At 40.7% G+C, this 22,411-nt stretch overlaps 1 protein-coding gene across 4 annotated transcripts in view; it reads right to left on the reverse strand.

The window, feature by feature from the left end:
* Positions 1–22,411, reverse strand: part of adgrl1a (adhesion G protein-coupled receptor L1a) — a 223,340-nt gene that overhangs the window by 40,990 nt on the left and 159,939 nt on the right. For all 4 annotated transcript variants that reach the window (XM_073856909.1, XM_073856911.1, XM_073856908.1 and 1 more), the window contains 4 exons: positions 8,721–8,928; positions 7,617–7,881; positions 7,137–7,464; positions 6,327–6,632 (listed from right to left, as the gene is read on the reverse strand). In XM_073856909.1, coding sequence (XP_073713010.1) covers positions 6,327–6,632; positions 7,137–7,464; positions 7,617–7,881; positions 8,721–8,928 — 1,107 coding nt within the window. The remainder of the gene's footprint in view (positions 1–6,326; positions 6,633–7,136; positions 7,465–7,616; positions 7,882–8,720; positions 8,929–22,411) is intronic.

A 22,411-nucleotide genomic window follows, 5' to 3' on the forward strand; every position in this document is an offset into this window, starting at 1 on the left:
TACAACTAGAAATAAAGGTTGCAACCTAGAACAATTCATAAAAGCATGAAAGATAGTTTCTCTATCAAGACAGAAAGGACATGTAGAAGCAACCTCAGAATTTAAAACTGAAATAAAAGCATTGACTGCGATGGCACCATGGAGTATTCTCCATTGCAGATCACCCGTTCTCTTGATCAACGGTGGTTTGTACAAAGACCTCCACTCAGGTTTTATGCTTTGATCCAGTTTAAAAACATCACGCCAGGGAGTATCAACTTTCCCATCCAAAACCTTTTTACTAAAAACCAAGACACAAGACCTGTACAATGATTTACCAGTACTTAAAAAAAAGTCTCTACACAGAGATACATCGTTTTCAATAAAAGGAGAGGTAATCCCCTCAACATTTATAGACAAAAACAAGTCAGGAAAGGAGTCTTTGGGATCAGGAGATCGAGAACCAACGCAATACTCTTTTAACAAATCCACTTCCGTTGATTTAAGCGCTGCTTTCCATTTCACGAGCAGCTGGGTGACCAAACGAATAGATCTAATTCCCAAATGTTGAGCTAATGGTGCTTCATTCTTGAAATCCATCCCTACAATGTTCAGTAACTGACTCAAAGTAACAATGTTGTGTTCAATCAACAACTTACTAAGTCCAGGAAAAAATAACTTGTCTGTTATATCCAACCGGGAGCCATAAATTAAAGGCTCTTCCAGTAGCCAATGCAGAGAAGAAGGGTTTTCATGTCGTTGAACAGCAAAGAGACTCCAGACTTTAAAAATGTTCTTATAAAAAATCGGTAGCATGGAGGTATCCAGTTTTAAGGGATCCATCAAAAAAAGTGCCTTGTCAATCCCTAAACTTGTGAATCTGCGTAAGATCAGGCATGAAACATCACGCCAACTAGAAATGGATGGTCCATCTAACAGTCTTTGCACAAATTGCAAACGGAAAGTTGCAATTCTGCTTTGAAGGTGTATTAGTCCTTGACCACCTTTCTCCTTTGGTAAAAACAATACATTTTGTGAAACCCAATGTAGTTTATCCCAAAAAAAGTCCACCAGAATAGTCTGGATTTTAGAAAGCAATTGGAAAGGAGGATCTACACAGGCAAACTTATGCCATAAGGAAGACGCCACCAGATTATTAACAATTAAAATACGTCCTCTATACGACAATTTTGTAGACAAAAAATTCCATTTTTCAAGACGTCCTTTGACTTTTTCAATTAACCCTTCCCAATTTTTGTTAACTGTTGTATCATCGCCTAAATAGACCCCCAAATATTTAAAACCTTCTTTGCCCCAATATAAACCAGCAGGAAGGTGTGGTTTTCCATCTTTCCAGCTTCCTATTAATAGCGCTTCACTTTTATTCCAATTTATATTGGCAGAAGATAAAACTTTAAACTTTCCAAGCAGTTCAGATAAAAACTGTACATCACTTTGCTGGCTAATCATGATTACAATATCATCAGCATATGCTGATAATAAAAAATTGCTATTACAATTCGGCAAAGAAATACCTTGAAGTTTTGTTCTTATTTTCTGTAACAAAGGCTCTATGGCCAGAGAATAGAGCATACCAGAAAGGGAGCATCCCTGTCTAATACCTCTACAAGCTCCAAAAGGAGCAGACAAACCACCGTTGACCTTGAGAATACTCTGAACATCACTATAGAGAACTTTCACCTGATCTATAAATTTTTCACAAAAACCAAAAGCTTGTAAAACTCTCCATAAATACATATGCTCAACGCGATCAAAAGCCTTCTCTTGATCCAACAATATCAGGCCACAATCCAGATTTAACATCTTAGAGACATCAAGAATATCCCTGATTAGTGAAACATTATCAAAGATTGACCTACCAGGGACACAGTATGTCTGGTCAGGATGTATAACTTGGTCCATAACCTCTGCCAATCGATTAGCTAAAACTTTAGAGAGCAGCTTGTAGTCACTGCACAAGAGGGAAACCGGGCGCCAGCATTTAATATCTGTCAGATCACCCTTCTTGGGTAGGAGAGTCAAGACTGCTCTGCGGCAACTCAACGGCATCAGCCCTTCGGCTAAACTGTCATTCAGTACCACCAGCAAGTCGTCTCCAAGTACTGACCAAAAAGACTTATAAAAGTCAACTGGCAGGCCATCCATCCCTGGTGCTTTTCCGGGCTGCATACCTTGGAGGGCTTTATACAATTCACCCATTGTCAAGGGACCTGAAATCTTTGCATTGACTTCCTCCGATACTTGAGGAAGATCATCAAAAAAATCACTATCATTGTTATAATCTGGACCAAGTTCATTTTTATACAAGGACTGATAAAAGGAGACTGCTCTCTTGCGAATATCTTTGGGATCAGTTAACAATGCTCCAGATTCTGAACGTAAAGCATGAATGACCCTGTTCTGCCCATTCTTTCTTTCCAAACTAAAAAAAAAACCTTGAGGGTGCATCCATCTCGTTTACACCTAAAAAACGTGACCTGACCAGAGCACCCTGTGTTTTAACCCCAAGTATATCAGATATAAGAGTTTTCTTATTTTTTATAAGAGCCTCTACGTCAATTTGATTTCCAGGCAAATGAGCCAGTTCTTGCAACTTTAAAATATCAGTCTCTAAGGTGTTTAAAGTCAGGGATAACTCTCTAGTGACATTCTGAGAATACTGTTGGCAAAACTGTTTTATCTGAGCTTTCCCAAAATCCCACCATTGTTGCAGTGTTCTAAAAGAATCCTTTGTTGTTTTAAAAACATCCCAAAAATGTTTAAAACTTTCTTTAAAACACTTATCATCTAATAAAGTGATATTTAGATGCCAATAAGCACTCTTTAGCTTAATAGAGTTTACAAAGATACAACACTGCACCATACTGTGATCTGAAAGACATGATGGGGTAATAAAACAACTCTTAACAATACTAAAATGATGTTTAAAAACATAAAACCTATCCAGTCTTGCCAAAGAAATTGTGTTATCACGAACATGAGACCAAGTAAATTGCTTTTGCTCTCCATTAGACTGTCTCCAAATATCAATTAATTCATGCGTTTTTAAAAGCTGAATAAGGCGTTGACGTGAAGGTAAATGGGGTTCAATGTGATTTCTATCTAAAATGGACTCTGTGCAATTAAAATCACCACCCAAGAATAAATACTCATCAACACCAACATTCTGCAAAACAGAACACAAAGAATTTAAAAACAAAATTCTTTCAACAGCTGAAGTTGGTGCGTATACACAAATAAAAACAAAAACAACATTTTCAAAAGAGGCCCTTACTTTCAAAAGTCTTCCTTTAATAACCTCTTCAACCTGATAAGAACTTGGGCTAAAACTCTTAGCAAAAAGAACGGCAACTCCACCACTAAGTGAAGTATTGTGACTTAACACAGTAATTCCATTCCATTCTACTGCCCAATCAGCAGCATTATTAGAATCAGTATGTGTTTCTTGTAACAAGGTAACATCAATTTTTTTCTGATAAATTGTTTCAAATAAACCAGCTCTTTTATGCATATCTCTAGCACCATTCAGATTTAGAGTAGCAACATTAACATGACACATACTTAAGGAAAAGAAAAAAATCCCTGCCCACAGGAGCACACTACTAAAATACATGGGATTAGGCTTTCTCACAGTCCTCATTATCAAGCTCAGAGTTAAGTTTTCTTACTATCTTTTTCAGTCTGTAAACCTCTTTATTTGTAAAGGAGCCTTCCATCATAAAGCATCTTGTTTTCTCAACAAGCTGCTTTGTGTCAGGAAAATATTCATTAACATTCACTCCTCTCTTATTTTTAGTTGCTCTAAGGAACAATTTAATGTCATCTACCTCATAATGACGTTCAGAAAAATCGCTCTGTGAAAGACTAACACTTGAATCAGAAGATTCACTTTCACTTTCAGTTTCATCCTGATCACTTAACTCCATTATATCAGCCTTCTTTGCATGTCTGGAAATTAAAACTTTACCAGACTTCTTTCTTTTTAACGGAACTTTAAAATCTGCCTGTTCTGCTTCCATTCGATTACCCTCACATTGGCTCACAGCCGCCTGCGAATCATTATTGAGAGCATCATTTGAATGCATAGGGGTCTTACAAGCGGCTACCTCCGCCTGAACATTAGACACTTCAACACTTGAAACTGTGTTTTGAGGCGCTAATTCTTGAGCACCATTTGCCGTTATCGCAGGTAAAGCATCATTCTTGTCATTTACTATTCCTAACTCTGACACACCCGGAATCTCATCTGACGGTCCTGCTACAGCAGGTTCAGCGACAACGTCATTTCTGACGGCGACAGCGTCAACATCAGCTGACGGTTTGTTTACATTTTTTGTGGGACAAGTACGAATAAGATGACCAGATTTCCCGCAATTGAAACATTTCATTTTATCAGTAGTTGCGTAAATAATGTAATCATACTCATCAGCCCGAAAGTGCAAAGACACATCTAGCTCAACATCATCATTCATAATCATGTAAACAAAACGCCGAAACGAAACAACATGTTTTAGTAAAGGTGATCCGCTACTGATAGGGATCTTTTTAATGGGAGAGACCAGTTTGCCGTAACGAGACAAAGCATTAAACAATATCTCATCACTTAAGAACGGCGGTACATTAGACAATGTGACTTTCTTTGATGGTGTAGAAAGTGGAAGCACAGGAATAAAAAGATCATCAACAACAATCCCTGTCTCAACTAGTTCATTAGCCTTCTCAACAGTACTAAGAAATATAACAGTAGCGTTATTCATCCTGGAGGCAGACAGTATACTTTCATGCCCGACAACAACCCCCACTGCTAGGCAGCATTCCTCTACACTATACGCGGATGCTACCTTAACCCCATGGCGCCGGGTCAATGAACCCAAGCACTGCGAGCGCGGGGCCGTCATGCTCCCGATAAACAGGTTGCACGCGGCCCAAAACAACTATAACGTTAAACAAACACACACAAAAAAACAACTAACAAAGAAAAAGCCAGAAAACAAAAAGATTCACTTACAGAAATCCAAGCGCACTCGCACCACTCTGTCCACACACGCTCACCCCAACAATCACACCGGAAGTGAGAGAGAGAGAGAGAGAGAGAGAGAGAGAGATGAAGGATTAGAGCAAGATCTGTATCCCCCTCTGTCTGCGTTCCTTCCTCAATACATTGCTTTTGAAAGATCCGCCAACGTTCACCAATTAAAGCCGCTTCCAAATTAACTTGTCTGTCATTTAACATCAGTAAAAAGGTGACAGGAGAAAGGTGCTGTTTTGTCTCTGATTGGTTAAAGACGCTAACGCGGTGGGGATAATTCTTACATGACAGAAAAAATGTATTTGATGCAGCGGTTGTGCGGGGGGATGTGCGTGTGGGGGGTTGTCATTTGTACCGTGTATAGACATTCATTTTTTAATTTTGCAGTTTCTGTGGGCTAACCCATGCTGAGATTGAAAATCTCTCCTTTATTTGCATGGGACTGCCTTTTATCTGCAATCCCATGAGGCACCGCCAGCTATAGAGATGCGGACATACCATAAGTGCACGCAAGAAACAAAGGAGCACATTCCCATGCACAGATGTGTGCAGGCGCTTACACAGTACAGGTGTAGACCAAAGACAAAAAAATGCTGCCATAAAAAGCTGTCTCAACAAACATTGCGTGACCTTTTCATCAACGACACCACCCACACTTCCTTCCTGCAATCCCATGATTCCCTTTGGCTTGGGAACATTACGACACATTCTTACCAGGTGCAGCGCATTAAGGCGTCAAGCAACATTTATTTAGTGTGGAGGAGCAAATTACTAAAAGTTGGATGCTACTAACCTAATTACAGTTTTTATTAGCGTGACAGTACTTGAAGAAAGTAGGAAGCAACTTGTTCAGTGAGTAGCAAAACGCTACATCATTGTTTTTTAAGTGATGCTATACAGTATTTTCATGCAGCTTCACAGCTCAGCATGCATGCTGGTATCAGTCCTTCGAATCAGATTATCCAGACAAAGAACTGATTCAAAAAGATTTAGTGATTCACATGAAGTGTTTGTATGGCGTTTACATCCTTTGTAGAGCAAAGAATAACATAATCAGTTCTTCATCATATTTTCAACTCCGTAAAATAATGCATAACAATGCAAAAACACAGTTGACATAGACATTGAACAGCATTTTGCTTTCAGTAAGGACTGAAAAATTATAATAGTAATTTATGTACCTGGTAAGGATACTGTGCTACACGGATCACACTTAAACGCTCCACTGCATACATAAAATTACCTAAAATCATACTTAAATATTAATTAGAAAGTCACACGATTTTCTGTCACTCACCTAGTGATCCCTTAGGACATGGCCTGTCGACTGTCTCTCCCCTCTGTGTGGCGGGCCACTGTACCCCTCGGGCCACACGGGCTTCGCAACCCTGTAGTTCAGGGCCTTGAGGTGGGACCCGCAACGGTCTGCGTGTCACTGGAACAGTGGCTGTGATGGGCCTCAAGTCTGGCGCCTTGTTAATGGCACCTATCGGGTGAGCAGTAGGTGGCAAAGGTCGCATGGTGATGGGGATGGAGCTGGAAGTGACAGGTCTTGCAGGAGTGGTGGTGCTGCTGCTGCTCATCTGGATGGTGGTCAGTGGACCTGAGCGAGTCAGATAGCAAAGAAAGATCAAAAGAGGAACAACAAGAGTGAAAGAGGCAAAGAAACGTTTGTTAGAACCCCTACAGAGTTAACGAGAACATGGGTGGATATTTTAAGAAGATGAGAAAGACAAAACAAAAGAAAAGCCTAAACGTTTGATGCGTCTCACAAATGGAAAATGAAAAAGTCTGTTAGAAGATAACAAAAGCAGCAGGAGCGTTTGTGAGTTTTTAATGCATGACTATACGTTCCCAAAGTCCCCCTGAGAACAAGACTGAACGTGAAACAGAAGGAGAGAATGTTCATGCCAGGAATGAGAGAATAAATAATTGATTAGAAATCTTTTTCTGATCTGACAAAACGTTAATGACCACTGCTAATTAAACCATAAAGAAAATGTATTGAAGGCGCAGAGGGGAGCGCTATCAGAACGTTGACGTTAACAGATCAAACTGTCTGTTATTCACAGCTCCCTGCTGATCTCGCTCTATCTCTGTCACTTACCAGCCGTGGGGTCCGGTGGGCCAAATTCCAGGGGGTAACGTAGCACGTTGTAGTTATTCCAGACGTAAAGTTGGTTGTCTCGTGGGTTGTAGTCCACAGAGGAGACATACTGGTAGGGGTTGGGGAAGGGGATGCTGACGGGCTCCTCTCGAGCTCGGTTGGTGTTGTAGGCGTACAGCACCAGATCTCCACCCGCCTCGCTGTCATCATCCTGATACACGGAGCGTACGGCATATAGGACGCCACATGCCATGAAGGCGTTGGATGCCAGACGCTTATCGAAGCTAGTCTCCCACGTTCCCTCAAAGCGCAGAGTGTAGGGGTTAACCTGAAATAGAGTGAAAAGAAAAAAAAGGTTTGGATTTCCATCTTGTTAATTTGATATGACTTGATTACTGCACAGTTTTGAAAAATGCAACAGAAATTCTGATCTCATTTGAAATCCAATAGCTTTTAAATGTGCTATTCTCTGTGACTGACCTGGCTGACCACCAGTCTTCCATTGTTGGCCTCTGTGGCATAGATAACCCATAGTCCATTTTCATCCACCGCAAGGTCAATATCAGATTTGCCACCCCAACGGTATGGAGAAGTGTCATGGTAGTTGGCATTATTGACTATGGCTTCTCCACTCTTGATACGTGTGCGCAGGTCATACTTTACAATGTTGCGTGTACGTTCCTTATTGTAAAAAACAGCGCCGTCATACACGACAAAGCCTGTTCCATCCACACGATTTGGCAGCCTGCGAGGGAAGAGTTTGACATTTGAGAGGTGTCGCAGTTGACAAGATAACTTCCTATAAATAAACCTAACAATCTGTGCTACACTTCCCAAAATCTGTGATCTGAAAAGAAATCAAAACCCCTACAGGTATAACCCCTATAAGTTCTACTGATGCCATAAGACAAGTTTTTGAGGGAAAGTGTGTCATTTTATGCCACCAGTGCAGAGTACTTTAAACCTACTTATCGTGCTAAGTAGCTACTATACATACTGGATTATTTCAAGTAGTGGCATTTCCTTTTAATGACCTGACTGGAATAGGCAAAACAGCGATGGCAGTGGTTTTCAAACATTTTAGCGTGACACCCTACCCCACGTGTAGGGTGTATCCCTTTGTGGCACCCCCAAAGAAAATGCATGACATAAAACAATCTCAAACAAACCATTTGAATTGAACAAAACAAAACATGATACAATGTAGTGCTGTTGGTTAGTAGCCTACATAGATTTAATTACATATTTATGATTAATGTATTTTATAAAATGTATTAAACTGGGGCCCCTCCGGCACCATCTTGCACCCTCTAGTTTGAGAACTGTTTGAAAATCATGCTTTTTGCGATTTATTGGGTGAAGCTGGTGATACAGTAATGGCACATTTCACTTTGAAATTTAAAGTCTTTAAATCCATTAACCATATTGCAAATCAAGAACCCATTTAAATTGTTTCTGATCATGAGGGTCCATTCCCGCTGCTAAGTTTCTGAAAAGACCTATTGAAAAAGTTTTATGTTTCAGACTAAGACTAAATTTGGGGATGGTTCTTGGTTCTAGTCCCAAGATGTGGTCCTCACTCACTTGTAGGTAGTTGTGGCTCGATTCTGCTTGAAGTCCTCCCATGAGGCGTACTCAAACAGCATGTCTGTACGGTACGGAGTCCAGGGCATGACGTAAAGACGGTCACCAGACTGCAGGGGATCCTTACACCATGCCCCTGACTGATGCTCAGCCTCCTGCAGCAAACTTGCTGCCTGCACCCTTAACAGAGGCCCAGGACAAACAAAGACTAGAGATGGAGAAGACAGAGAGGCAGAGGGGATAGACCAGAGAGAAAAATAAAGAGACAAAGAGAGGGAGAGATGAAATAACAAGGAGACCGCAAGAATGCATAGAATGATGGCGTGAGAGGAAGAGGATTAGGAGAGATTTGATGGGAAGACAAATGGAAAGATGAAGAATAAAGAAAGACAGTGAAGTGTTGTAAGGGTGTGAGGGATGAGAATGTGACAGAGAATGAGGCAGTGAGAAAGAGAGAGAGAGAAAGAGAGAGAGGGGGGGAGAAATGGGAGAGAGGACATGAGATAAATGAGCATTCTTCTAATGAAAGAGTGTTAATGTTCATTAGTCATATATCTGCACATTGCACTACATGCTGGTGAGGGAAATGACAGAATCCTGGCTGCTGGTACTCATATGTTGCTGGGAATCGCTTTTTAATGCTGCCCACCACCAAGGTCCCTACTGGAAAAACAGAATGGAAACCAGCTTCTTAAATCTTGCCAATTTGACATTGTTTTTTAGCTAGGAATGTCACTTTTGGTTATAAACAGGTCTAGATGATCTCTGTTCAGCTTGACTATTGGCAGGCACACAGTAGCTTACAACATGTTAGACCATCTTGATCAAGATGATTTGAACTGTTGGACCACATTGGACCAGCAACAAACCAGCTATTGTTACACAAACTAACACAGATTGGCATGCTAGCTGATTGTTATGGTTATAATGAGGTAGAAGTTGTTGTGGCTGGTGAATAGGAAGGAAACCTTTTACATTATTTCTAGCTGGACAAGGCTTGTCCATATAAGTCATTAGCTGGTCCAAGATGGTCAAGATGGTTTATCTGTTGGACTACAGCAGGTGCACCTGGTTTTTAACCTCAAGGACCTTCTTGATTATGTTGAAGAGGTGACATACCACATTAAAATTGCAAGAAACTAGCTTGACCACATAAGCTGGTGTAACCAGTTTTTTCCAGCAAGGTTTTCTTACTTTTCTGTCTTTAGTATGGCATTTATTTTGTTGTTAATCACTGGTGTTATGTTTAAAATAGGTTATGTTTGGATGCTGCAGCGCTCAACTTTTATCTGAAAGGAGTGCTTGAATACGACACTCGCTCACATACATATAATCTCTATAGCTGCTCTCCAAAGGAGGTCGTTCACCTGGGATTGGTGTGAATTAGCCAGCTGACGTACTTTCTAACTCCCAGACTGTGAATGGTGCATGGGGACCCGAGAGAACCTATCTATGGGAGGTGAAGGCGTTTATGGAGAAAGCAGACATCATCTGCACTGTGGCATCACAAGGGATGGTTGTGAGCATGTGTGGATGGTGAAGACACCTCAGGGGCATGAAAGCTAGCAAGGCTTTCTTGCCATACGCTGTGTGCTTCCCAGACAGCCAATACATACTGCAACACACACTCACATATTTGCTAAAAGGAAGAAGCTGTGTGAAGTAAGCTGTTTTTAATTAGTGAATGATATACAAACACATTTCCAAACACACCCATGCACACTAAATAAACTTCAGATCTACTTCACCAGAATTATCATGCTAGTCAACCAGCCTCACCAACAAACTAGCAAACAAACAACTAAGCACACGTCTTTCTGTCTGATTGAAGCCGTGTTGTGTTTTTGTGAAGGTTTACTTTGAAGGAACAGAGAAATAGAGAAACACTCCTCACCCTATACATATTCATCTAGACTATTTGTCACTGCAAAATTGTTGATCCATGCAAGAAAATCAAATAAACCTCCCTTAATGCAAAGACAAACACAATCTCAGAGCTACTGCATTTATTAATAGACCCATATAAGAGCATAGAAGTAGTGCCATTCGGAGAAAAATGGCAACACACTGTATTGACCTGTTCTATGTGGGTGACCCATAAAACAAAGAATGAGCACCCAGAGTTTGAACGGGAAATTGGGACAAATGCAACGCACCACCAGACACGCACACACTTTCCCCTAAAAATGTCACATGTACATTCTCCCAACCCACTAGAACGAGTCTTTCCTACAGATCGAAAGTCAGCTGGGATCAAACATGCAGGGGAGTTATGGCATTTAATGCAGTAAACATTACCAGAGACGTGTGTATTTATAATAATAGGGATCAGGCTGTGATTGTGAGCTGTGTGCAAGTGCCTGCTGTGAAGGAAGTGATATCTGAACCTCACGTGTTTGCCTGTGAACACTGTGTCATAGGGTTAAAGCTTTCTTTACAGTATGCAGTATTAATGCCAGGGGCTGTGATCTAGGTTACGCTGAGTAAAACTTCCAGAAGCCTGTCCAAGTATCTGCTTGACTACGTGGAGATCAGAGCGAATGCACACATACTGCATCGGCCCCGGCTGCTGCATTGTCATCGCTCAAACGATTGTTGTCCACGAGAAGCTCAGTGTGCTCTAATTTAAGATAAAGACTTTCTCTTGCTTTCAAGGCCTTCCTGAACTAAAGTTCACTTTCCTGATGCTATTAGGGATGAAGGGCCTATTATAGTGAATTTTACAATTAAAGAAGAACTACATAGGGATGTCATTTTATGTGTTTGCAGTAAAAAAGGATTATCCTCTCTTAAAAATAAAGGTTCTTATACGATGCCATAAAACAGGGGTAGGCAACGTCGGTCCCGGAGTGCCAGTGTCCTGCAGAGTTTAGCTTTAGATCTAATAAAACACACATTAACAACTAATCAAGGTCTAAAGAGTCTCCTGAAAACTACAGGTAGGCGAGGTTTTACCAGGGTTGGCAGTCCAGGACGTACATTGCCTACCCCTGCCATAGAAAAACACTTTTGGGCTGTATGGTTCCAAAATGTTAGTTTCATTAGAGAGAGCAAACACACAACTGAATGTGTCTGCTGCCTGAATTCAGCGGAGCTGAACGCGCGTCACGTCACAGAGCAGCAGGTGTCAGATTTCATTTATTTCTGTCAGTGTGCGAGGCAGGCTGACTGACAGGACAATGGCAGAAGCCGCGTGCTTACTCGTTTTAGTTATAATATACATAAATGATGTTTAATATAAGCGAGATCGTTTTGTTGTTGTGTTTTTCATCAAGAAAAATAATAAACCCATCATTCAAGCAGCACTTTATGGACAAGTAGCCGGTTGCTCTGCTTGGGACTGGCGGGTTCTGTGAGAATTACCTGCACGCATTGACTCAAGCACTTAATTAAACCAGCTGTTGCACTCGCATTGCACGCAAATGCATACGCGATTTAACGCAGCGTATGCAAGCACTGCATTTAAACAGTTGCGTAATTCAAAAGTGAAAGTAAAATGTGCACGTCTGCATGCGCATTTATAAGCCCCCCCCACCCGGTGATACCGGGATCACCGTGTTTGTGACGCGCCGATTAACCGGTGGGAAAATTCTGTCACCGCGGCAACCCTAGTTTCTAGTTGCTTCTCTGTTTACTGTCGTGTCCAAACTAGTAGATTTTTTTAGAAGTGAAAGTTTTTTTATTATTTTATTATTTTTTATTATCAATATTGTTTGAAGCTGGACAGGGGTTAACCATTAAACCGGTAATCGTTACATATCTAAGGGTTACATTAAAACTTTAATTGTAATTTAAATATGAACAATTTCACCTTTAAAACGATGATATGAATACAGATAAAAATTATATTTTTCTGTTTAGTGTGCTTGTAATATAATTTATATTATTTAATGCAGTATTGGACATTGTTAGTGAATAAATTTAATTAGTTAGTAAAAGTGTGAAAACTGTTTCATAATAGTCCACAGGCCAATATTTAAAGAAACACCAATTTGTGACTTTATTGCTCACATTTGTGAAATAATTTCTAACTATTTAAAAATTATGGCTCACAATTTAAATGAAAGGGTCTCTGATGAGGCCCAGGGACCCACAGAACCTTTAGTCATCCATTTATTGTATGTGTCTGTGTGAGTAATTTTACAGAAACACACACTCCCCCCCACACACAGTGACCTGAGAGAATTCATTAAAACTGACCTGTGCTCTGCTAGCTCAGATCCCTCATGTATATTGTGCTCTCTCTCTCTCTCTCTCTCTCTCTCTCTCTCTCTCTCTCTCTCTTTCTTTCTAAAAGAAGGATTTTTATAACACCATTCTGCCAAACCAAAAACTGACCACCAGAAAGTGCAATTATCCCTGTCAATCTGAACCAAGATGAGGTCACTACACCCTCATCACCTCCATATCTTGCTGTTTTTGCCGCCAAACAGCATACTGGTAAGTCACACTTACCTGGGACTGAAACCAATCCCCAACTGTGTTAAAACTCTAAGTAAGAACTGAATTAACACCTCCACCTCTATGATATATGAAAAACCCGACTGTGCCGAGTCTCAAAGTGCTGGCGTTCAGAGTGCTAATGAGCTTCTCTGCTCGACTGCGTTGAACTTATAGACCAAATCATCATTTAAATTATGCTTGTTTTCACTTTCGCTTTTTCAAGTTCACCAACCGTAGGAAGGAAAATTCATAGATGAGATTACTGTAGTTAAAATGCTTCCCATAGAAAGCAATGAGATGAAACGGAGAGCAAATGGAGAATGGCCTTAAATCTTTTGCCCAAAGACCAAAATACTGTAGGAATCTTTTTTTTAATAGAGATCTCAACACTAGCATTACAAGCATGTTCTGATTTGACAAGATATCAAAATATCTGCAATAGATGAGTTCAGGTGCAAAACCCTCTAAGGCTGCATGTGAATTGCAGTCTTGTGGACTCACAAAATCATATGGGGGGGGGGGGGTCCTATTTGTCTTTTTGGGTTTGAAAATGGTGCTCATGGGCGTCCCCTTCTCTGTCGATATGTGCTCTTGATGCACACTTTTTTTTGCCTGAGCCAGTACCTTGGCGGGCTTCACAGCAGACTTCTTCCGACAGTCAAAGTGACGTTACATCATGAAAGTGCGGACTTCTAGAAAGCCTTTAGAGTCTTTAGGGGGCCATTTGCTTCAGGTGTGACCAACTGTGGAAGCTCTTATGACACCACACTGTGTATAACAGACAGGTCGACCTGCGACCAGGCTCTGCCCCACCTACAGTATATCAGCCTGTGGGAGACTGCAGCTAGCTCTCACAGCACATCCCGACTTGCTGATTTCGTTTAACTGTTCAACAGGCGGACCGTCATTGGATTCCATCACCGAACGCAACATCAGTCTAGGGATTGTGTTGAGGGACATCCTTTAGATTTGTAATAGAGTCCGTGTCGAGGTGAGCTATTCTGATCTCCCTATTGCGTATTTAGTTACAGCAGTAGGTGACATCAAGTTTACTCGTCTGAGTCTACGTCGTAGGTCTCCAACCCTTGTCCTGGAGAGACCTGTACTGCAGATTTCAGTCCCAACCCCAACCAAACACACCTCAACCTGCTAATCAAGTTGTTCAGGGCCACCTAAAAATTACAGGCAGGTGTGTTGGAGTAGGGTTGGAACTAAAATATGCAGGACAGGTGTTCCAGGGGGGTTTGCACACAAAGCTTTTAAACATGGCTGAAAACACCAGGCGGACGCCGACTGCCAGCTTTTTTTTAGCCGACTTCCAGCTTTCTTCAACTGAGCGCTTTGGTCGCTGTGATACTTCTGCTTTGTTTATCGATCATCTTACTATATGCGCCGGTTGGTTGTTGTGATATTTATCCCGCCCCTCCTCCACTGTGATTGGACCACAGTGATGTGAGAACTGACATTGACGAGCTGAGCTTTTCACTCAAAGTTGAATATTTTTCAACTCTTGGCGTTCAGTGGAAAGCGCTGAAAAAACGCAGAGCACCAGCTTTCAGTGCAGAAAAAAATTCAGTTGGAAACAACTGAAAACATATGCCATCCGCCGGCGTAAAAGCTTTGGTGTGCACGCCCCCTAAGTGCAGCTGACATGTTTTTTTTAATGGGCTTTTTTACCAGGCCCATGTTTAGGTTCAATAATTTCACTTTAAAGACAAAGAAAAGGTTATTAGTCTGTACCTTATTGTTACCAATCTCGCTTGAGTCATTTCATTGGTATTGAACAAATCTTTCCCTGCCAAACCCTCTAAGTAGATGCAAAAATCTCCATATCTAAAAAAGTCACTCTTAAAGGAATAGTCTACTCATTTTCAATATTAAAATATGTTATTACCTTAACTTAGAATTGTTGATACATCCCTCTATCATCTGTGTGCGTGCACGTAAGCGCTGGAGCGCGCTGCGACGCTTCGATAGCATTTAGCTTAGCCCCATTCATTCAATGGTACCATTTAGAGATAAAGTTAGAAGTGACCAAACACATCAACGTTTTTCCTATTTAAGACGAGTAGTTATACGAGCAAGTTTGGTGGTACAAAATAAAACGTAGCGCTTTTCTAAGTGGATTTAAAAGAGGAACTATATTTTATGGCGTAATAGCTTACGCTTACGTGCACGCACACAGATGATAGAGGGATGTATCAACAATTCTTAGTTAAGGTAATAACATATTTTAATATTGAAAATGAGTAGACTATTCCTTTAACTGTCCTTTCTGAATAAAGTTAAAGGCTCAAATCAGTATCCTAATTTATTTGGTAAACCTCCTTAAACCGGGTAAAAAACTGCACATGACGTACGCGCACTTAGAGGATGCTGAAAAATAGACGTGGGGTTTAACAGATTCTGCCAACAAAGCGGTATTTCTGAATGGCCTGAGACCAGGATTAAGCAGATTTGAAGTGAAAGTATTTGATAACCCAGAGCATTCTGTTAATATCATCATCTCATTTTTTACAGAGGTGGCGTTTAGCGCCGTTTGCATCTAAGCTCTTTGTCTCATCTTATTCTTCTAAGACCAAATGATCTGAGCTACACTTTTCATATTCATTTTAAAGCACTATCTATACTCTTACATTAAGTTAGCAATTGTCTATTATTGACAACATGTTTATTTTTAACATCAGCTTTCAACTTCTGACCTATAAAACTTCTTCTGTAAAGATGCCAAAATATCCAAAATCACTAAAGTCACTACGAACAAAAACATTTCCAATCCAAGTCCTCCAAGAACGAATAATATGAGCTTTGCTATCCAGTTTCATTTTTACTGCTTTACTTTTACTGTCTGTTTAAATTTTCATGAACGACACTTAAGACAAAGCTGATGCTCAACAGAGACATAAACGACAACTCCTTTAAGTCTGCTATAAAAGACCAGTCGTCAAGCACTGTCATCTGATGTGAACTATGAAACTCAAATAATGATTAACAGTCGTTCTAGATTACATCTGACAGGAAGAACAAAAACGAGAGTAAAAGAAGAGCAGCACCTAAAATTAAGAAGAAAAATGTTTTACATCCACTTTTTTGCATGTAGCCCTGTATGTGTATGTGCGACTTGGCTGCCTGTGTGCTGCAATGGCATGTGAGCACGAGCATACAGTCAGGGCTCCTCCTGGCTTTCACACCATGATGTCTAACTGTCTGGCCTGACTGCTGAGAACAGACTGCTTTAATTGAATCTTACACCTGTTTCTGGCAGGTACAAAGTGCTGCCAACAGGGGGCAGAGCTTTGTGTTGCACTCTGCATCCTTTCCAAAGCAGAACGGGTCGCCCGTGTGCCTATTTTGCATCAGCGAGTGTTTTAAGCATGTTGTGTGTGTGTTTTAATTATAGAAAGAGCGTGAGAGCACAGGGGGAGGATAAAGAAATTTAGAAAGCCAGATGGAAAATTGCTGTTTTGTGTTTGAATGCAAGTCAGAGAGAGAGAGAGAAAGAAAGAGAGAGAGAGAGTTTAACGTTGTAGAAAGTGTTGCTGTGTGGTTGAAAGTGAAGAGAGACGGTTGGAGGGTCAAAGGTAAATCCTGTGAAATGAGAATTAGGGTTGGGTTAATCTGATAAAGACTAGCAGTCTCCGAGATTGCATCCTGAACAGCAAGAGGTTAGCGGTAAGACATAAACAAGTGCTGTGTTTAGTCCACTTACATACATGTACACGTGCACACACACACACACACACACGCAAAAATACAGCAAACACTAACCTAAACAATATCCTCATTTTTCACAAACACATACACTAGACACATCTACACCCATAATATTCACACACACATACAGTATGCACTCTCACTGTATAAATACTGAATGCAAAATTAATGCAATAAACTAGATTTTATGAATGGTGTAAAGCTCAATGACACTGTAGCCTGGTTGCTAAGATACTCTGAGTGCACTGCCATGTGATTGCTGGTGTAAGTCATAAGGGTTTCCATGCAGAAAAGCAGATAAAAGCAGTGATATGCTGCGTTTACACCAGCCGCAGTAGAGGCGGCAAGTGCGGGTGATTTACATGTTAAGTCAATGCAAAGACGCAATTAGGCATCCTGTGGCGTGGTACACGCAGTAAGCGCGGCGCGAATGGTGCGGAACACGCGGCGCAGATGGCGCGGTCAGCGTGAATTGAGCGTTGCCGCAGGAAACGCGCGAGTTGAAAAATCTGAACTTAATCGCGTTAACCAATCAGGACCTTGCTGTAGTAGTGACGTGATTACAGAAAGCGAGCGGAGTGGCGGAGTCGCAAAAGCCCCTGCCATGATGCAAATTTTCACGTGAATGTCTCGAATTACTAAAATTTTGCGCGTTTTTGCCGCCTCTACCACGGCTGTAGGGAATGCGCCATTAGATGGTCTGCGAGTTTATGGTAAAGTCAGGCAGAGCAACTACATTAGTCAGCTAAGGCCACCAAACTAGCTTATGCCGGGTTCAGACTACATAATATTTTTACTATAGTCAGATTAGACAAGAAAGAGTTGCAATACTTAGTGCAACACTTCTGAGAAGTTATGTCATGCGGGCTAAAATTAAACAATTAAACATCATATTCAACTAACAATTAAAGCCTCCCTAACCTATAAAATGCCCTTTAAATGTGTTTTTTAGCAGAAAATGAGTCGCCAGTGTGTGTGCAGAAACATCCTGTTATTATACAAATCCATCTTCTTTGTGTAATCTCCTTTGCATCACAACAGTCACACAAAACAGGCTATTGGGGATCAATGTGATGTCACAATGATTACGCCCCACCCATAACCGCACACAGTCTCTGCCTTATGAGCCGGTAGTTCAACTTTCTGCCAGAGACACATGTTTTGATGTAGTCCAAAGCAAATGCGTAAGCGCACTACACCCTACTTTGCACACGGGGAGTGGAACAAAAGCTTTCTTTGCATTTAAAGAGACACACACAAAAACAGTGCGTTTTTTATTCAACATCATATAATGAAAGATTTCCGGTGTATTTTGAGATTAAATTATAAAGACACCTTCTGGAGATACCAGGGAGTATTTTTATATCGCTGAAAACACCTAGGTTAGCGGCACTTTAAACCTTACATTAACTGTTTTGGTCTTTATAGCTAATTTTGCCCTTCATGCAACTGTGAGGGGGTGAATTTTTTGTAACTCATCCGTTTAAATTATATTAAGCCTTATAGTTTCAGCAACCAGTCACCTCAGCTTCACCCACGTCCCGCCTTTTTACCCATTTTCGGACATCCGCAAGTGATGTGCGGTGACGCGCGGCCAAGATGCCCACGGCAGGCACCGCCTACTTTAAGCTTCAAAAACGATCTTTAGAAACCTATGGGTGACGTCATGGACACTACGTCCATCTTTTTATACAGTCTATTACCACAACGTTTGTTACTTGTACTCAAATTGTGCTAAAAAACTTTCCTTAGGTCACTTTTCTACTGCCTGTGTACAAATCAAGAGCCTCTGTACAGAGCTCCCGCCCCCCAGAAATTCATCAGTCTTTATTAGCGATTAGACATTTATTAGAACTTTTCCCACCGATACTGAAAGCCATTTATTCAGACGGATACCGATGCCGATAGTTTGGTGGATATATTAACTTGCATTAACTCAATTTTAAAGATAACATTTTCGATTACATTACATGCTATACATTCATATAATGCCAGTTAATAATGAACAATAAACTAGTGAAGTTTCTTTACACAAGGGCTTAAATTCATTGCATTTTCCTGTTCTATTTTGATTGACAGGATATATCGGCCGTGACTATCAGCTGTTTTTAAACTTTCGTCCGATAGCCGTTAATGTGAAAAATAGTTTTTATCGACCAATACCAATTGAATGGCAGATTTTTTTTGTGCATCTCTAGTCTTTATCGATTAATGATTGGATCTTTTAACTGAAAGGCGGGACATCTGTCACCAGAGCGGCCATATTGAGCATTGCATTTACCCCCATTCATAGTAATAGGAGTGCACTATCTATTATCGTTGGCGTTGCTTATCGACCAATCATGGCTGTCTAGAAGGTGGAACTAGCGACTGACATCCAGAAACAAGTGTAAACAAACATCATAAAAGCAGGAGTACTGTTGTCATAGCTTCACAAACATTTCCTGCATTGCATATGTCCACCTAGCAGCACTGATGCCATCATCTCTTTTCATTTTGCAATGTTTGTACTGTAAGCTGTGTACGAAATAATTTCTGTGCTCCTATTGGTCAACAGATGTGAAATATCGAAAAATTTTGACATGCTAGCCTGTCTTTTGGGACATTGCGAAGTATTGCAGAGGCGCTCTTGGTTGTCGTCCACTATGAAACATTATATGAGATAAATAATTTATGAATCACTTCATGTCAAAAGGAACTGTGCCAAAATCTGTGCAGTCTGAACCCGGCATTGGGTTTATCCCTATAGTTGACTCAAGTCATTTATGCAATGTTATCACAATCACTTAGAAAAGTAAAAGCACATGTCTTCTCAACAAACAGCATCATTCGAGGTATTAGTCATGCCTATACGATGCAAGAAGATATACTGTATGCAATAAAGTTTAATATCTAGGGTGTGCTCAAGTATTCAAACTTAAGTATGAGCAATAATAAAAGCGATGCTCGCCTTAGTAAACACCACTAATGCAAGCAGGCAGCTATCAAGGCACTATATGAATAGTGGAGTATGTGTGGTTTTAAAAGTTTCATCCACGCTGGCCTTGAGTTGCATTACGGCTCACTACGCTCTGTTAGCGTGGTTGTCATAGTAACTGTACACCTGAGGGATGTGTACTCGCACCGAGTGGTGACATACAGCTCCATTTTTCTTTCCTGCTCTCTCTCCCGATCACGTCGTCTCCCATGGGCCGGTTCTCCTAGCAGCGCTGTCTGTCCAGAGCGATCCCGCTCATTGAAATTCGTGGCCACCTGCGTACGCTTCGGCTCTTTAACTTTAACATTGCACACATACGCTGCATACACATGCACAACCACACACACACACACGGTTTCCTATCTGCCTGGCCATGTGACCGTGTGTGACTGAATAACACTTAATATGTTTATCTTCTTCAATACAGACCCAGAGGAGAAATTAAACAGAGCGTATGGGTGTTGTGTGTCTTTAAAGCAGATAAATTCCGAGCTTCCAGGCACTTCCAATGATTCCACAATCTGACAATTAATCGATCCTTAAACCAACCAGTGTTAATAAACAAAGACCGGGCAGGTGGGTGGTCGACACAATGTTGTTAATGAAAATAATTGTTAACAGTTAATGAAATAGATAAAGGATAGAGAAAATAATTAGCAGCAGGGAGAGAGAAAAGATAAAGCAGATGGAGGGAGGAATATGAAGGGGGCCGGCTGTCCGCTGCGGTGTGATTGCAGATAGGAACAATCTGAAATGTAGGTCAGAACACAACACTCGCCAATGGCACCATGGGGAGGCAACAAAATGGAGGGCCGACATCGAAGACGTGTGAACCGATGTCAGCATCAGTGAAGTGGAAGATCCACACCGAGGTGCAGGTCTCAGAACAGGTTTAGTGTTCGTTCCCACAAGACAGAGACGCACAAACACAGAGCGCACAAACACACACCTTTCTGAATAGGGCATTCAGGAATACACATGTACAGGGACAGACAAAAGCATGGGCAGAATGTGACACTCTTGCTCTGTACCAAACCCCAACGAGCGTTTTAGACATCGTAGGCATGCGTCCAATGCCAAGTCTGTTCCAAACAGCAGGATGCCTCGTTTTGGCCAAATTACAAGGTGGTGCAAAGAGGCAATCCCAGAATCCTTTGTGACAATTACATAATTTTTAGAGAAGGCGGATGGAGTCAAAAAAAATATGATAAATGTATATACCAGACACGGCAAGCTATTCAATTCAAAAAGTTTAGTTTTTTGTCTTTGTTAAAGCACTAAAACAATAGCTAAGCAAAATGCTCACACCAAACTATACAGTGAACATTCAACAAATATTTCCTGAGGAGTGCTATCTTTGTTAATGTTAGTTAAGGGACACTCCACTTTCTTAAAGGAATAGTCCATTTTCCTAAAAGAAAAATCCAGACAATCAACTCACCACCATGTCATCCAAAATGTTAATGTCTATCTTTGTTCAGTCGAGAAGAAATTATGTTTTTTGAGGAAAACATTTTCTCATTTTAATGGACTTTAATAGAGCCCAACACTTACCTCAACACTTAACAGTTTTTTTCAACGGAGTTTCAAATGACTATAAACGATTCCAAACGAGGCATAAGGGTCTTATCTAGGGAAACGATTGTCATTTTTGACAATAAAAATAACAATATACACTTTTAAACCACAATTTCTTGTCTAGGTCCGGTCCTGAATGCGCCTGCGTGACCTGACGTAATACGTCATGACGTCAAGAGGTCACAGAGGACGAACGCGAAACTCCGCCCCAGTGTTTACATGTGTGTTGAAAGAGGACCGTTCCTACGTTGTTGTATGTCAAATTATACTAATTAATGTCTTTGTGTCAGTTTATTGTTTAAAATGGTCCGCAAATGTGCGTTTTATATATGTAACACGTGACCTCCCTACGTCACTACGCATTTACACGAGGTCGCGCTGGACCGGACCTAGACGAAAAGTTGTGGTTTAAAAGTGCATATTTTTAAAATAAAACTGACAATCGTTTCGCTAGATAAGACCCTTATGCCTCGTTTGGGATCGTTTAAAATCCTTTGAAACTCTGTTGAAAAAAACTGTTAAGTGTTGAGTTAAGTGTTGGGCTCTATTAAAGTCCATTAAAATGAGAAAAATCCTGCAATGTTTTCCTCAAAAAACATAATTTCTTCTCGAATGAACAAAGAAAGACATCAACATTTTGGATAACATGGTGGTGAGTAAATTATCTGGATTTTTCTTTTAAGAAAATGGACTATTCCTTTAAAAATAGGCTAATTAGATTCGATTTTTACTGTTTTGGAATTCATTGAGCCGATCTCGAGGTCTAGCGGTACCACTTTTAGCATAGCTTAGCATAATCCATTGAATCGGATTAGACCATTAGCATCGTGCTCAAAAATGATACTACGCAGTGCCTTAAAATAGTCTCCTGCTATTGAAAGTAACCTAGGGGACTATTTTCGGGCGCTGCGTAATATCATTGCACCTAGTGTTGGGGAAAGTTGCTTTTAAAGTAACGCATTACAATAATAAGTATAAA

Source organism: Misgurnus anguillicaudatus, chromosome 19 (assembly GCF_027580225.2).
Source record: "Misgurnus anguillicaudatus chromosome 19, ASM2758022v2, whole genome shotgun sequence".
Taxonomy (NCBI): Eukaryota; Metazoa; Chordata; class Actinopteri; order Cypriniformes; family Cobitidae; genus Misgurnus; species Misgurnus anguillicaudatus.